This window comes from Thunnus thynnus, chromosome 1, assembly GCF_963924715.1.
Source record: "Thunnus thynnus chromosome 1, fThuThy2.1, whole genome shotgun sequence".
Taxonomy (NCBI): Eukaryota; Metazoa; Chordata; class Actinopteri; order Scombriformes; family Scombridae; genus Thunnus; species Thunnus thynnus.
The window spans coordinates 21319743-21337258 of record NC_089517.1 but is presented as its reverse complement, the minus strand read 5'-3'; the positions used below and the strand labels follow the sequence as shown (position 1 = coordinate 21337258).

The window sequence follows — 17516 nt, the reverse complement described above, 5'->3', positions numbered from 1 at the left end:
CTGTCCTTTAAATGTCTGATAAACACCACATCAATGCTGCACTAAAATATGAACAATACTTTATTAGCCCTACAGGTTTGTGGGTCAAGACTAGATTACCAACACAGTACAATGGCCCCAGACATTTGAGGCCCCCAAAAGCCCCAGATTCAGTGTGTTAATCAGATCGTGATAATGTGATTAATTGCTAATTCATTTGGGAACATGAATATAATGCACCACTAACGAACAATTTAAGCTGAAATGATGGTTGCCTTAAAATCATTGCCTCATTTTTTACTTATTCTTACTGCCTCTGTGTCAGAATCTAAGGGCCCACAGCTCACTAGTGCTTGGGGCCCTTAGTGGGTTAATCTGGCTATGCAGTGTGTCCAGACACCCTCTAGAGGACTTGACTGAGATCTATGGATAATATTTATCCTCATCAACACCTCTAGTACACCTACAGTAGGTTTTAAGATAAGAAAAACATTACAATATCTCCATGTTGAACTATACTCAAATTGCAGTAATTATGTGATGAGAAAAATAAACCATGACTTTGAGTAAATAAGACGTTAACTGATCACATCTTGAGGAAAAAGAACAGAAAACACACACAAATAAACAAGAACAGATCATTACTCTATAATGATTTATTGTTTGTTCAATACGTACATGACCAATGATCCATTATTTATTCAGAATGCAGAACATGGAGGTGAAGTTCCAGAAATATGATCAGAGCACATTTCCAAATGCCATCAGTGCCTCACAGTCTTAATGTTAAACAGACTCATACATTGAACCATGATGCCCGAGTTCCCGTCTCGAGCAGCGTGTGCTTTCAAGAACCGTCCAGTGTGCGCCCCAATCAGGTGCCCCACTCATCTTAAATAAGCCCACACTGAGACATTGGTACTGATATCAAATACAAAGCCTCCATTACGAAAATAAAATAATGGGACATTTGATTTGGGCCTACAGTAGAATATGAAAAGAATTCTCCATGGTGGAATTCATACAACATATTGATCACTTCTCTGTATTGAGTTTATTGTGTTGTTTGTGTCAGGAGTTAAAAGGACTGACTGAGAAACTGCTGCTCTGCGATCAACAGGATTGAAAGCAAAAAAAAAAAGAGTCACAACTCATGAAAAACTGTTGAACACAAGAGAGATTGACAGGAAATTCCTAACAGAGATAATACAGAGAAATTACTGAATGATTGATTAGTTCAGATGACCGACAGATAAGCCTGATGAATTGATTACCTGACTGACAAATGCCTCTTATTATAGTAAAGCCCAATGATAAGTGCCAGCCTAATCTTGAAACTCAAAACAGTGCCTCGCTGCATATAAAGTGCTACAACTCCATCAATTAAATTAAGAAGAAAAGAAGAACTCACATTTTCTACAAGCTTTCACATAGTGACAGAGATCTCAACTTGCACTTAAAACTAATGCACAGTCTAACATTAGCCCGGTGTTGGTTCCTGTATGTTTTATAGTGAGTCGGCCCACAGCAGATAAAGAGCAGCTGACAGTTTTTTTTGTTTTTTTTTCCACATAATAAATAAGCAAAGATGAGACATCAGCTCAGTCAGTAGAGGGAGAAAACATTTAACAATTTTGCAGGGGAGCCTGTTCAGTGAGATGTTTTTGAAAAGATAACAGGAAACTAAACCATTTTTTAACAGCAGCAATCGTTCCAACTGGGACAAAGTCATGATGATTTCCGATCAAGAACATGTCTAACTAAATATCGAGCTTTTTTTCTAGAGGTGGAATGGAGCAGACGGAGACCAAGTGATGCATAAAGCTCCTCTTAGACACTGCTGCTTTGATTTTGTAGCTCTCCCAGCAGAATCCGCTCTACTTGGTGACGGCGTGGATGCCGTGTGCCAGATATCCAACGTTCCCAGAGGACACGCCTGCCATGGAAATTCTGCCATCCTTGGTCATGTACACGGAAAACTCCTTTGTCAGGCGTTCAACCTGCAGTGAAAAAAACAACACAAAAAACAATGATTATACCCAACTCAAAATCCACATGACAGTACCTCAACAACTATAAAGCTGTGGGAACATTCGCATAAAGCTTTGTTCCTTCATTGTATCTCAATGGGTTCAAAACTTATCTACAGATTAAGATTAATGATGGAGGAAAGTACTGTGACTCTAACACACAACTTTGTTTAATCACTGTGTCAACTGACAAGCATTAACAACATCATTTCCTCCTTCAGTTCAATTTGTGACACCTTGATGAATGATTAACTTTTTATTTGCATAAACGTTCTTTGAGAGATGTTGATAAAGAAAAAGATAACAGCCAGATAGTTAATTCTGCTCAACACTAATTACAAGGTTAAGAGTGTTTAATGTAATGAGAGCTACAACACAAACTATGATGAACATAATGTCAAGGATTAATAGGACTGTGTAAGAATATAATGAAATCTTGATCAAACAAATTTTATGGGTCAAATACTGATTTATAATTATTCCCAACACTAACAATTAAGTTTTAATGTGAATGTTGTTTAATGTAAAGTTTAATGCAGTGAGTCAGACTTCTAAATTTACCTTTAAATGACAGCTAGTTTTCATTTTTTCTTTGTTTCAAGTACTTTTTTGCAAGTTGTGTGTTTTTTTTGATAGTGCTATTTTTATAATCTCAATATGATTTTGATCTTTATAAAGCTGGTTTTATTTTAGAAGGGCACTGAAGTGTGTATGTATGTGTGTTGATGTGTGTATGTGTGTTGATGTGTGTGTGTGTGTGTTGATGTGTGTGTGTGTGTGTGTGTTGATGTGTGTGTGTGTGTGTGTGTGTGTACCTGTTCGGGTTTGAGGCCTGTGAAGCAGAACATCCCGATCTGGTCAATGACATGCTGCCAGTTGTGGCTGGAGCCCTCCTTTTTCAGACCGGCCACCAGCTGTTCTCTCATCTTGATGATGCGGTTGGCCATACCGTGAACCTCCTCCAGCCTGAGAAACACAAATGAGAAGGCAGAAGTGTAAGCAGGGTATAAAACAGTGAGGTGCATATGAAAAGATGGAGATGTGTAGCTCATCTGTTTTTACATGAATCGAAAACATGTTTGGTTTGGGTTATGAGTGTATTATCATCTATAGGCTCTTACCACATGGAGCGCAGTTCTGGTGTGTTGAGAATAGTAGTAGCAATTCTGGCGCCATTCATCGGTGGGTTGGAGTAAATGGGTCTGATGAGGATCTTCAGTTGAGACTCCACTCTCTTTGCCTCATCTGCATCCTTACACACCACAGTGAAGCCTCCCACACGCTCACCTGTGAATATCAAAATGAACATTGAGAGTGAAACAAACTGATTTACAGCGAGTCTGAAAAGCGTTTGTGAAACAGGCTGGCAATGATAATCAGCAAAATCTGATTTCACCTCGCAACAACACCCACTCCATTATGACTACATACTGGTAGCATAACTGCTTTAAGATTTTTAATGATCATGATAGTCAACTCCACAGGAGTAGCTGTTCACACCAGCAAAGTTGAAAGTAACTAATTTTTAATTTTAGTACAATTATATTCAGTGTGTTAAAAGTATGAATGCATATTTGAATAAGACCATGTTCACATACTAGGCTTTACCACTGGGTGGTGGTAAAAAACACAGGCTTCACCTTATCAGTCATCCCAGTCCCTGATAAATTTATCTTAAACTACAATGTTTGTAGAGTAGTAATGAAGTCTAAAGGTGGATTCACATGTTTTTATTCATATCTGTGCTGTTGTCTGAATGTAATCTTTATTATTATTTAAGAAATGGCTGCACTGCATTGTGACTGACCATAGAGACCCATGTTCTTTGCAAAGGACTGGGACAGCACGATGTTGTGGCCCTGTTCGATGAAGTAGCGCACAGCCCAGGCATCACGATCGATGTCTCCGCTGGCGAAGCCCTGGTAAGCCATGTCAAAGAACACGAGCAGGTTCCTCTTCTACAGGGTGGGAAAAATAAAGGGGGGGGGGGGTGACACAGGAGAGGGAAACAGACAAGAGACAAGCGGTTACTAAAGTTTCAACTGATAAGAGGTACCTACAGTACAACAGTTATCAGCTGTGGCTTTTGAACTGTGAAAGACTTTCTGATGTTGAGATAAAGAGGAAAAAGTGTACCGACATGTAATCAAAATGTAGCTCCAAACATTTCACAGATCTTTAATGGGATGATGAACACTCACCTTTGCGATGGCAGCAATCTCTTTCCACTGCTCAGGTTTGGGGTCTACACCAGTGGGGTTGTGGGCGCAAGCATGCAACAAGATCACACTCTGCTCTGGGATTTTCTGTGACATTGATAAACAGGTTTTGGTTAGTCAAACTGCAATCAGGTTCATTACGTTGAGTATTGCAGCCTCTCTTGAGTAATAGCGTTCTCACAGAGGCACATGGCTGTCACATATACACACACACAAGTTATTACCTTATTGACTCTAACCGTATACTTTTTAACACAATAAACATTCTTTTGAATCTGATAACTAAAATATAATTCATTTGGGCCACCAAAGTACCTTCAAAATTGGTTATAGACAATAATGGAGGCAAAAAATGTACACACTTTCCAAGTTAATTGGTGGATTTTACATAAATACACTGAAAATCCACACCGTTTAGCCTCAATGGTCAACACCTCAATCCCTAAATAAGCTGGAAAATAACCACAATTCTATGAAAAACATTAAAATACTCTAATTGTACACTAAATGGAAATACAAAAAAATGCCAAACTAAACTAGACCCTTCCGTCAGGTTGACTTTTGGATAATAGCGTTTGAAAACTGTTCTCATCATCCCACCCCAGCTATTCCTCACTCATGTCTTACAGAGATGTCCTCGAGAGCTCCTTTGAAGTCAAAGCCACAGGTGGAAGGGTCGTAGTATCGGTATGCTTTGAGCTGCATGCCAGCGTCTCTGAAGATGGGTGTGTGGTTTCCCCAGGAGGGCTTGGGCAGGTACACGTCATGAGGACCTCCGTGGAATCGAGCCTGCGCCAGAGAAAAGACATAATGAGAGATAGCCAGCCTAACCTCAAACTGTTTGTGCTGAGTACCTGATAAAAGAGGTGCTCACCAAAAAGTTGGCTCCAATGCGCAGAGATCCAGTTCCTGAGATGGTCTGGACGGTGATGCTCTGTTGGGAGAACAAAAACGCTGCACTCATTTGGACTTAAACACCTCAGAACCTATTTGAATTTTCTTTAGGTTGAATTGTCAAACAACCCAGCTTACCCTGCCACTCTTCAAGACCTCATTATCAGCACCAAGTGCGAGCTGGGCGCAGGCCTTGGAAAAATCCCCCAAACCACCGATAGGAAGGTACTCCTTATCCAGCTGTTTTGCTGAAATCAAAGCCTCCGCCTAGAAGGAAGATATGAAAATCAACGTGGATAAGACAGAACTATAGTAATTTCCTTGTTTGGTATTCCAAACTATGTATAAACTTACACACACTTTCTCGTAGTGTTTCAGGAGAAATTCTCCTAATTATTGACAAGTGTGTTAAACCCCAAAAATGCTGATGTTGCAGAGCACTAAAGGAGCTGAGCTCAGGTTGACAAAGCAGAGAAAAACCCTAACCAGCAACAACCTTTTAACTCTTCTAACACCCAGTGAAAATGTAAAGCATGTCAACTCCCTCAGTGCACACACAGTACAATGATGCAACTCTATCGTTATCTTTCAGTTCCATATCAGAAATTAAAACTAGATGATATGACTGTTTCCTTCCCTCAGGTGAAGAGTAACTTTTGAATTGCATGTGTGTGACATTAGAAAAACATGGGCTTGGGTGCAGCTCTACCTTGCGGACACAGCTGAGCACGTAGGGCTTGCCCTGGTCATCCCTGTAGGCTCCCACACCCAGGTTCATCTTCTTGGGGTTGGTGTCCCTCTTAAAGGCCTCAGTCACCCCCAGGATGGGATCGGGGGGACCCATCTGAACTCCACCCCACCATGAGCTGCAAAGACACCAAAGCAGATGAATACGGATGTGGAAGGGACCGTAAACACTGAAGAGAGTCAAGAGGTCACTGACAAGAGTTCATCTGTGAAAAACAACAATTCCCTTCATGGACGAGAACACTACCATATCCTAACAAGGTCATGAAATGTGCAACTTCTTAAGTTTTCGTGGCCTTACGTGACACTGGTCACACTACCGTAACGGCCGTATTAGCCATGCGACCACAACACACTGTGGACTTAATGCTTGAGCTTAACTAATCATGTGACCTCAGGATACGACACTGACGTAGAGACACATGATCAATACTCAGTGGGCAACAAGTTTCATGAAACAAACATCATAATCCATTCAGAAGGTCCAGAGTCCAAAAACAAGAGTAACAGATAATCTATGTTTAAAACAAACACGGTTTCTAAAAATCACTCCCTTTATTCACTCAGTCGCTACTCCCACCATGATAAAAACACTGAATATTGTACTTTATAGTAAGAAACATATGAAAATGAATGAGGAAAAATTAGCAGAAAAAAGCAAGCATAATATAATAATAATTTAATTTACTACTATTTTTGTTAACTTTACTTGTGCTTTTAGTAATATTTGTTTTTACTTTCACTGATCTGGCCTTCTTTTTTTATCTATTAGTTTTATTCATATTTGTCTAGTATTACAAATTACTCCTGAATGATTAATCATTAGCTTACATACTGAAGACTTTAACATGTTTTCCTTACAGGATCTAAATCTAATATCATGTCAAACTTGTCTTTACACAGTCTTAAAATGTCTTGTGCTGTACAAGCACTCTTTATTAATTCTTTATCATTCACTGATTCACTGTTAAGGAAATGCTAAAATATTCTAATGAACAAATCCACTACTATTATTTTGGAAAGTACTGAGTGGTGAAAATAGAAATATTCTTTGTAACAAGAAAAAGAATATACCTACACAAAGAAACAACTGTGAGAAAGCTTTATAAGCAGCAACAGATGTAAGCTGCATATCAACTGTTAAAAGGTCATGCACCCTGACTCTTGACCTCAGTCTTACAGCCTTAAAGCTAATCATGCACATATCAGTGGTGCAGACTGTGTAAATGGATTAAGGACACTTGCTATGTACAACATACCATGATATATAACAATATAAGCATGTGTACGCACGAGAAAGGAACGTCAAATACTACAAGTTCACTTGTCTAACCAAGAAAACGACAAATCACACATCTAAACAAAACTTTATTTATAGCCAGAGCAGAAAATTCTAAATTATCCATCTGACTCCATATCTCTCACTCTATCCTATCCACTTATCATAAAACTGTCATAAAGTTTACACTTCTGTTTTTTCTAATGCAAAAGAAACATGCTGCACAGATGTTTCAGGTAGTGTCTTCCTCAGTGTGTAGTATTCAGAAAAACAAAAGACAAAATCATCTGGGCATGTTGTGCATTCAAAAATAAACTATTGTTCTTCCACTCAAGATATTTCATTTTTATTTTACAATATCAAATCCAACTGCAAATTGAGAACTACATAGCAACACTAGCAGATACAGTATGCGGGTGTTAGAAATCAGTGCACTGTTGGATACATTACTATTGGCTATTTGTTTACTTTGTCATAGTGAATTATTCCTAAAATAACAACTGGAATCTTTTCTTCTGTTTTAAATTAATAAAACTGATACATTTTGTGCAAATCAGCTAGATAAGTGGGCGTAGTTGCAACCTTCACCACACTGCTGCTCATATATTGTCTCAGGTTTCCTCTACTTTGTAAAGCCTCTAAATTTTGTAGCTAAATTTAGGACCGAATGCTTTGCAAAGGGCAACAGTCTCCAATCTCCTACTGATTATATAAAAATAAGATATTAAATAGTGACTACATTCACTGACAAAGATTATATTTTTAATTCATGATCATTTAAGGAGTATTAACTGGTTGGAAAAATGGTATGTGCTGAGTCCAGTCCTGCACATGTAGCTTTAATACAATTGGGGGTTGATTTGTCAATCAGTGGGCAGAAATAAACATTATACTTCTGACGATTAAGGCTAGGATGTCTTTATTTTCAACAACTACCCATCACAACAGCAACAAACAATCTATTTGGGCCTGCAGTGTTCTTGCACAAGAACCTTTGAACTTCAGCGTTTATATAAACATCAGTGACTGGCAAGTTATCAGAGATCAATAGACCAAAGATCAATAGACCTCCCATTAACTGCTTTTGATACTAACGTCTATTGTTTAATACAAAGGTCCAACTACAAGAGGTTGTAAAAAAACAAAAAAAAACAAAAACAACCTATTGTAGTTTATTTATTGTTCGAAACCAGACCATGATGCTGAAGGTAGTTTCTAATTTAGTTATGGGGAAAGTTAAGGGAAACATACGGTAAATATTGATATTTAGCAGCCTTGACCCTGTTTACACCCACTTTCAGGTTTGTGAAACCTTTATTTTGCTTATGAAAACAAAAAAAAGGGGGGGCCATTTCACTGATATTTCTCCCTCCAGACCACATTAGATCAGGTCTAGTTCAAAAACCACTATACTTACACCTATCAAACCTGAACTACATTAACAAGAACACTCTAGAGAGTCATTCAAACACAGTTTCAGATTTGTGAAACGTTTATTTTATTTGTGAGAACTGAAAAAAGGGCAATTTCACCCATCCAGACCACATTAGACCAGGTCCAGATCAAAAACCACTATACTTAAGACTTGTCAAATCTGGACTAAATTACCAAGGAGACCCCAGAGACTCATTAAAACAAAGTTCCAGATTATTATCATTAAGCTTTGACAAGTCTAAGTATAGTGGTTTTTGATCTAGACCTGGTCTAATGTGGTCTGGATGGAGAAATGTCAGTGAAATCACCCTTTTTTGTGTTTTCATACGTGAAATAAAAGGTTCAACAAATCTGAAAGTGGGTTTAAGCAGCGTTCATGTTTTTTTAAACACACCCACACAGACAGAAACACGATAGCATCGGATAGAAAAACGAAACGTTACGTTACAACTGCGGAGATAGAAGCAGAGACTGAATATCTCGCTTCAAAGAGACCGACTAAATCTAGCTGATACTTCTGGTCTACGTGGTACGAAAGCTACACGATGAAATATTTAGCGCAAAAAGAGCTCATCTGCGGAATTAGACGAGTTTGCCCTCCAACTACACCCTGAAAGGACACCGGCGCCTGTCTCAGCTGCGCCGCTAGAAAGGAGCCAATCAACGATCAACGCCGGATGACGACAACCAATCAGCTCGTACGGTTTCACAAACTACGACAAGTCGCTTGGCTCAAACTGTGCGTGGGATTTGACAACGGAAGCTATAATGGAAATTGATTCAGAAAGTTGCCTTTAAAACACTAAAAACGGGGCAAAATGTTATTCATCCTGGGCGATATGTTTTTATAATAAATTTATTCTTAACGTGCAACACGTATTTTAACCGTTAATCTCTAATATTAACCGGCGACTAATACTGGTGACACACCAACGTGACTTTCATCAGCAGCACGCATTAGTGAGGGATAGCAACACGAAGATACAATCAAAGGTCAGCTTAGTTCAATTCAAAGAGGATGTCCGGCACAGCAGGTGCTGACCTGCGAGGTCACTGAGTGATAAAAATGTTGAGAGACCTAAATGTGGGCTTCAAAGGCAGCGAAACTCAGGAAGCATATCGGGGCCTATTGAGACCATTTGACCCCTGTTAGCTAACAAGCTAGTACAGATAAATCATTGTCCGAGTAAAGACGCTTCAAGGTATATTTGATGTCTGACAGAACCGTTGATGTTACCCTTAAAATAACTGGCAGTCAAGCTAACGTTGGCTGTAAAAACACTAACGTGACTGCACGTTTCTACAACAACTGTATATCTAATCTATGATCTCTATCCGTTATCTGTAACCGTCAGGTATGAGCGTATTGTCGTAGTTTACCTGTTCCGGGTGGACAGAGCTCCAAGGGACGGAGTGATGTTCCCCAGACATTGAAACACCTTGTTGGACTTGAGCAGGGCCATCGTTGCTGCTGCGCTTGGGAGTCGAGCCGAGCGGGATGTGGACGGATGTGAAGGGCAGGCACGACCACGATGCTACGCTGCTAGTACGCGCTGACGTCAGAACACGCCCTACAGTCTCGGTGAGGCAGAGTAACGTAATAATAATAATAATAATAATAATAACAACAACAACAACAACAACAACAACAACAACAATAATAATAATACATTTAATTTGTACCACTCTTTTCATTCATAGTGAAACTCAAAGTGTTACAGTATCAATAACATAGGATACACAACATAATACACAGAAAATTATTATTATTATTATTATTATTATTATTATTATTATTATAAGAGTTAGGATGAAAAAGCCTTCCTGAAGCCTTCTGACAAGGGTTTCCTGTTTCATGTGAGCTGGAGTGACGACACATCTTTATTCTGAAGGTATGCTTTACATATTCAATTCAATTCAATTCAATTTTATATACATAGCACCAAATCAATCAAATCAAATCAAATCAAAGTTATCTGAGGGCACTTTTCACATAGAGCATGTGTAGACTGTACTCTTTAATTTAGAGAGACCCAACAATTCCCCCATGAGCAAACAGTTGGTGACAGCAGCAATGAAAAACTCCCCTTTAACGGGAAGAAACCTCAGACAGAACCAGGCTCTAGGTGGGCGGCCATCTGCCTTGACTGGTTTGGTTGAGAGAGAAAGAAGGAGGGAGGAGGGAGAGAGACACAGATAAGCATAATAACAACAATAATAATGATAACAACAATAATAATAATAGAGATATGACTAGTAATAATTATAGCAATAATAGCCAGAGAGGATGTCAAGGCACGACACCCGCAGGACCACGCCATCATCCCTCAGATTCTGGAGTTTCCTGTGAGACGAGAAAGCACAAAAACTCGGGGGAAGAAGCCAAGTTAGTAACATGCATTAATAGTACATGAATACATACAGATGGAGAGGAGGAGAGAGGAGCTCAGTGCATCATGGGAAGTCCCCTGGCACTTTAGACCTATAGCAGCATAACTAAGGGCTGATCCAAGGCGAGCCTGGCCGGCCCTAACTATAAGCTTTATCAAAAAGGAAAGTTTTAAGCCTTCTCTTAAACATAGAAGATGGTTCCACAGTAGCAGAGCCTGATAGTTGAAGGCTCTGTCTCCCATTCTACTTTTGGAGACTCTAGGAACCACAAGTAAATCTGCATTCAGGGGGTGCAGTGTTCTTGTGGGGTAATAGGGTAATATGAGCTCTTTAAGATATGATGGTGCCTGCTTTGTAGGTGAGGAGAAGGATTTTAAATTCTATTCTGGATTTTACAGGAAGCCAATGCAGTGAAGCTAAAATGGGAGAAATAAGATCTCTTTTTCTAGTTTTTGTCAGTACACGTGCAGCTGCATTCTGTCATATGTTTTCCAAATGTAAGTTACGCTTTAAAAATTGTGTTGAAGCATCCCTTGCAGTCATACCTGTTAAAGATAAAATCACATATTTAGGGATCATATTATCCAAAAAATCAATAGGACAGAGTTTCTCTAAATTTCCACCTGATGATTGACAAAGCTAAAACCAAATTCAACTTGTGGCTTAAAAGAGATCGCTCATTGAAAGGTTGTGCACTGCTGTCTAAAGCTGAAGGAATCTATGTCGCCTCTTCAGTTCAGTTCGATGACAACACTGTTGACAAGCTGTTATTTCACTTTCTGTGGAAAAATCGGACACAGTATATTAGAAGATCTGTTGTGTCAAATTCATACAAAAATGGTGGTTTGGATTTCTCACATTTTTCTACATTGAATTATACTTTTAAGATTAATTGCATAAAACAATTTCTGAGAAACGATTCTTACTTATGTGTAATTATAAGATTCCAAATAAATTGTCAGAATCTCACAAACAAGCTTTATTGTCATGGAAAATTATCTACAAGCACAATTTACCTTTCAACATTATTATATTTGGAACAATGGTGACATTTTATACAAAAACAGTATCTTTTTAAAGAATTCGTTTGATGGGAACAGGGCTGTTTCTAGCTTTTTGGGGGTCCTATGCTCTCCTTATCCTACTGATATCTCATTACATCGCCCTATTGACACTGCTCGTGTTTTCTGTAACATCTAAAAATGATAATAGAGCTGCACGTTCCTCATGTCAAGAAGATAGAGAGTATTTCTATTACACATGTCGCCATCTACTGGAATAATTTTGTGAGTGATATACATGGCCTCACAAATATCTCATCACCAGTGACACAGAGGAGGTGTCCATTAAGTTTATACACAAATTCTACCCTGTAAAACATTTTAAGAATTTAAGTTTAAGAATGATATTGATGTATCTTATTCATTTTTCTCAGCACATCCTGAAACTGTTCCTCGTCTATTTTGGCATTGTTACTACACCAAAAGACTGTGGCAAGAGGTTTCTATGTTTATCAATGTTACATTTATGGCTGCTTTTGTGTCATTGTGTAAACATGTTCTGTTTGGGGTTTAAAGTAACAACAGAAAAAAAATAGAAACAAGGTTACATCATCAATCTTATATTTATCTTAAGTTTTATTTTCATTCATGTAACTTTGCCAACAAAAAACCTCTTCTCAGTTTCTCATAAAGAATGTGAGCTGTACTTACAGACCATTAAATCCTTCACTAATAAGAAGGCTGTAAACACTGTTAATGAGTGTATTGTTTTATTAGTATTTTATTTAAGTTTCTTTCTATTTCTCATGTGTTTGTGAATCCAGCTGGTATTTTGTTCAAGAGTATGAACCTCATGTTCATTCATGTACTCAATAAAGAAAAAGAAAAAAAAAACCTCGGACCTGAGGTCATAATCTGATTGTTAATCCTGAGGCTGCTGTGAAAGCTGTGAAGGAATAAAAGGGAAAGCATTCACAACTCCAATGTCATTTTTTTATTTTAAATACTTATGCATATCTGACCTTCAGAATAAAAGACAGTGATCAGCTGACTGATATGGTGCAACCGAGTTTCCAATCACTGAGTTTACTGGGCAATCAACATCAAATGAGTACAAGGAGCTGTCATTCATGAAAGGCCTCAAACATAAGTATGACCACAGCAAATACAAAATGAATGTTTGTTTCTATTGTCCTCTTTGAAAAAATATAGAAAGAATGTGTGCTGGGATTCATAAAGGACAAGTCATCAATATGGTTTGAATGTATAAAGAGACAAAATATTATAGAAATAGTCTGAGGTCAAATTCCACATTGATGCTAACAGGAGCGATGGTCTTTAAATTTTTGACTGCCAATCACCTCAGTAAAATGTACAGTGTGTGTTTTCCATTAGTTCTTCATTGGAGAACATAGCAAACAACAAATATTAGGAGCCACTGCTTCAGCAGCGTATTACTTCGTAAAAAATCTTATTTTTTAATTAAAGAGAAATGTGTTTGTTTAAATTATTATGTAAATGACAAGAAAAAATAATCTCTTAAAGATGGGTATGTTAGTGACATTGCCTTTATATTGTACAGATTTTAAATCACTGGCTGTTTAGTCAAGGCACCTTAACAATAGATTTGTTAACTGACCTTTTGCAAAGCTATGTATGAAGGCAAAAAACCATGCATATGTGTCTACTAGACAAAACATTTCTAATGTGAACAAACTGAAGCAAGCGAAGAGGTGAGTTTACTGAAAATCAGATGAAACTGATAATCCTCCATTTTGTTTTCTCAACATCCTGCACAGCCAGACTGTGTTTTGAACTGAAAGTCTGACTGTGGTGTTTTAATAATGTGGCAAAATGTCTGTTTTGAAGCCACTGTGCCGACTGCTAAATGGTTGCTGTCACTTGTATGGTGATGGTTGCTGTTTGTATGGGACACTTGACAGCAGCAAATAATGCTGTTTCTCTTTAGTCGTCTTCTGCAGTGACATGATTGGTCCACTTGAGGGCAATATTACACCTATGGACACTGCAACATTATAGTGATGCAGCTGTTTTTATTGCTGCTCTGTGCATGTTTATCAGTAAGTAGTCTTCTCCAAGGTCGTAATGGAAAATTTCCCAGTTGCTGCAATGCTTGTCTTTTGCCAAAATGACTTTCCAGCTGCATATAAGTCAGATTTTAATGCTGTCTTTGCGTTTCTGTGGCCATCCTTACTGTTACAAGCCGTTAAAAATGCTGAACTGTGCCTGACTCGCCTGCAAAAAAGTGTGTTCATTTTGACTGAAGGACAACTGTCAGATAATTTTGAACTATCTTCACTTATTGAATTTTCCCTGTTTGCCAGAGTGCTGGTACCTCTGACCTCCCACCAGATGGAGACTTTCTCCATATTTCTCTCCACAAAGCTCACCAGCACTCACACTTTCTTGTGTGGCAGCTATTAAATTTTTACTTAACACAGTAATAAAGGATGAGAATTTGTGTTTGAAACACAAGGATTTCTTTAAGAGACACATTTTATTCATGAAGCATTTATCCCTTCAGCCACCTCAGAGGTCTTCATTGTTGATCACGCTGTTATCCTCCTTTTTTCTCTCCTTCTAATCACTCACCAGAACATCATAAGTGTGCCGTTGCCTGATGTAAAGTGGCTACTGCTTTAAGTGCTGACGATGTCTTAAAAGTTTAAAAGAACGACAACCTCACTGTCACTCTGTCTATGCAGGCTGTGCAGGAGAGGGGGGCAGTAGCCTGGAGGAACATCATACAACAGAGGCTGGAAGTCCATGAAACATTTTCCTACAACTGGACAACAGCAGCTCCCACTGGCACGCTAACAGAGTGACAATGCTGGACAGGCATGATGTGACTGCCTGTGTGTGAAGGAGATATGGATATTCCCAACAAACTCATCCTGTAAGAGAGAACTGCAGTGTTCACAAGCATCATTTGTTGAACACAAAATGGAAAATACAAAGTAGCTGTAGCAGTTTACAGTGTTTTGATGTTTGTCTGTATGTGTTGCCACATATAAGCCATTCAAGCTTTAGTTAATATAAATATGAACTAAATCTTTGAATATTAGCTTAGTATAAATTAATCCTGACCCCAGAACAGAATTGAAATCTTTCTACATGTGTCCTTAAACCAGCAAACTGATGACAGTTTTAATATTAGCGATGTGATGAAGAGCAATAGAAGGTCGAGGAACTGAGGAGCAAGCAGAGCAGAGCTGAAAGATGCATTAAAATGAAAGCGCTGCAAAAAAAAAAAGAAAGAGGGACGAACTGATAAGAGAGAAGTATTACTGACTAATGCTGAGTGATGTTTCTCGGCTTAGCTTAGGGTTGAAGGGGCTTCTTTAAAGCCCACTGTTCAGTGTACTCTGTGTGTGTGTGTGTGTGTGTGCACAGTTGTTGTTGCTGATATTTATGAAATCTAATCCTTTGTTTATATGAAGATTTGAGATTTTCAAGCATACACACACACACACGCACACACACACACACACACACACACGCACGCACACACACACACACACACACAGGCTTACTTCTCCACCCACACCTCTGCACTCTGAGGGTTTAGGGCGGCTGGTGTGGCAACAGACAGCTGTGATGATGAAATAATGTGGAGTAGCAGCAGTGAACCATTAGACATCAGATCTGATTTAATTTATCACTTACAGTAATAATTTCATAGCTGTACGCTTCTTTCCTTCAGTGTGATTTCTAACATCTAATTCACGCTGTTTAGGACAGCAGCTTTCAAACATGTTCAGTCATACATTTTTATTTCAAGGGATTTGTTTTTGTTTAGTTGTTTATTTTGTGTTGTTTTTAAAACTAGATTATACATACATTTTAAGAGAAACAAGAGCAAATAGAGAATAAATGTTGACTAATCTAACAACAGGAACACTGCAGCATGTGTGTTAGTTATCTCAGGTTGTAACGCATTCAGCTCTCTTTGCCAATGTAAAAGACGAACATAAAATTAGACAAGATTAAACATATAAAAATGTCAAGATAAAACATAATATATGCAAATTGTAATCAATAATCAGAAAAAAAATCCTTCCTCCTCTTGCTTCAGTAATGTCTGTAATACAGGGACTTCCTGCTGTCCAGTGATGGTGTGATGTATTTGTGGTTGTATTTCGTGTGTGTGTGTGTGTGTGTGCGTGTGTGCATGTGTTTAACAGGACTTATCAGTAAAGCCAAATATTAAGGCTTAAATGAATGCCCTCAAAAATCACATTTTTTACAAGTATACGGTACAATTATATAGTGAACATCAAAGTCTCTGAAGCTAAAACCGGTGATACTTGAGAGAAGTGATACTGTGACTTTAAAGTCACCTACAGTACACCTGTACAGGTGTTTTCAGTTGTACAGCTGGTTAGATGTCTTTTCTGGATACGCCCTTTTCACAGCAGATGTTTGGACTTGTCCCGGCAGGTAAAACACATTCATCTATTTAAGTGTCCCAATAAGTTATGACAGTATGACAGTGAGCCAGCATGAACAATACCAGGACCCTGAAACTAAAGCAGCTACCTGGAATTCAACCATGATTATTTTCATAATTTACACTTCTGCTTTTGATATGTCACAATGTCAATGACAAAGGCCTATTGTGTGGACATGTACAGACTGTGGTTGACTGTCATGTCCCTCTGTTAGCTTATATTAGACCTTTGTCATTCTTATTAGTACAAAGTCTTCGGAGACTCCATGTAATTCCCAGGTGAGGTGTAGCTGTCACCTAAACTCAACCTGAGCAGAGATCTAATCAGCCAGAATAAGTGGAATAAGTGGACACATCTGTACTGTGCAGGGCCTTTAACAATATTTGCCTAAGTTTTAATATGAAAATTAGCTTCTATGTTGGTCAACATGGCTTTGAATGCACATCAGAGGCACCAAGCTGCAAAGAAATTATCATGATGAATGTTTTTTTAGGCAAAGATTCACAAATAGTTGCGTTGTACTATAATAATATTGTGAGCTCACATGTCTATATGGTACTGAGTAGCAACTCTGCAGCTAGAAACTGGAATCTCATACGAAAATTGGATTTGTATTTTATTTGAGTGTACAAGTTGGATGCTGCAGTATCATGATCAGAGAATAAATAAAAAAGCTTTGTCCACTCCCCAGTGTCTATAAGTCAAAAGAGACACAGTAAGTAAATATCACAAATATTTGATTTGATTTGATTTTCTAGGGCAACAGAAATCTCCAAAACAGCACTTAAGGACGGGTTCGCATTTCTTCAAGTCTGTCATGAACACTCAGATGGTTTTTCTTGCTATAATCATTCCTCCTGTTCATACTGACCATTAGAAGATCCCTTCATAAAGCACTTACAATGTGAGTGTGAATACAATCCTTCAGTGCAAAAATGTATTTAAAAGTTCATCTGAAGCTAATATGAAGCTTCAGCCATTCAAGTTAGTCAAATCAAGTCAATATCTTTCACTGTTACAGTCTTTTTAGTGCCAAAGTCCCTTTTTTTGTTCCACCGCAGCTCAACAGG

The 17516-nt window shown here is 38.3% G+C and overlaps 1 protein-coding gene and 1 long non-coding RNA gene across 4 annotated transcripts; one reads left to right on the top strand and one right to left on the bottom strand.

The window, feature by feature from the left end:
• Nucleotides 1-620: 620 nt before the first annotated feature.
• On the bottom strand, nucleotides 621-10098 carry LOC137183451 (aspartate aminotransferase, mitochondrial). Its single transcript, XM_067590526.1, has 10 exons — nucleotides 9963-10098; nucleotides 5832-5988; nucleotides 5261-5389; nucleotides 5103-5162; nucleotides 4856-5017; nucleotides 4211-4315; nucleotides 3817-3967; nucleotides 3131-3296; nucleotides 2825-2975; nucleotides 621-1979 (listed from the first exon to the last, which is right to left on the bottom strand). Exons 1-10 carry the CDS (start codon nucleotides 10043-10045, stop codon nucleotides 1857-1859), a joined length of 1287 nt encoding a protein of 428 aa, XP_067446627.1. The 5' UTR covers nucleotides 10046-10098; the 3' UTR covers nucleotides 621-1856.
• Nucleotides 9561-16014, top strand: LOC137183463 (uncharacterized). Of its 3 annotated transcripts, XR_010928473.1 has the most exons (4): nucleotides 9770-9784; nucleotides 9938-10164; nucleotides 10386-10474; nucleotides 14701-16014. It is a non-coding gene; the product is annotated as an uncharacterized lncRNA (long non-coding RNA). The 3 variants fall into 3 exon arrangements; XR_010928474.1 differs by lacking the exons at nucleotides 9770-9784; nucleotides 10386-10474 and adding an exon at nucleotides 9561-9575; XR_010928472.1 differs by lacking the exon at nucleotides 10386-10474.
• Nucleotides 16015-17516: the final 1502 nt, after the last annotated feature.

Coding starts and splice junctions, on each gene's coding strand:
- LOC137183451 (XM_067590526.1), bottom strand. CDS start 10,045: ATGGCCCTGCTCAAGTCCAACAAGGTGTTTCAATGTCTGGGGAACATC. Junction 5,018..5,102: donor GCATTGGAGCCAACTTTTTG/GTGAGCACCTCT, acceptor TCTCTGGCGCAG/GCTCGATTCCACGGAGGTCC. Junction 1,980..2,824: donor CAGGCCTCAAACCCGAACAG/GTACACACACAC, acceptor TTTTCACTGCAG/GTTGAACGCCTGACAAAGGA.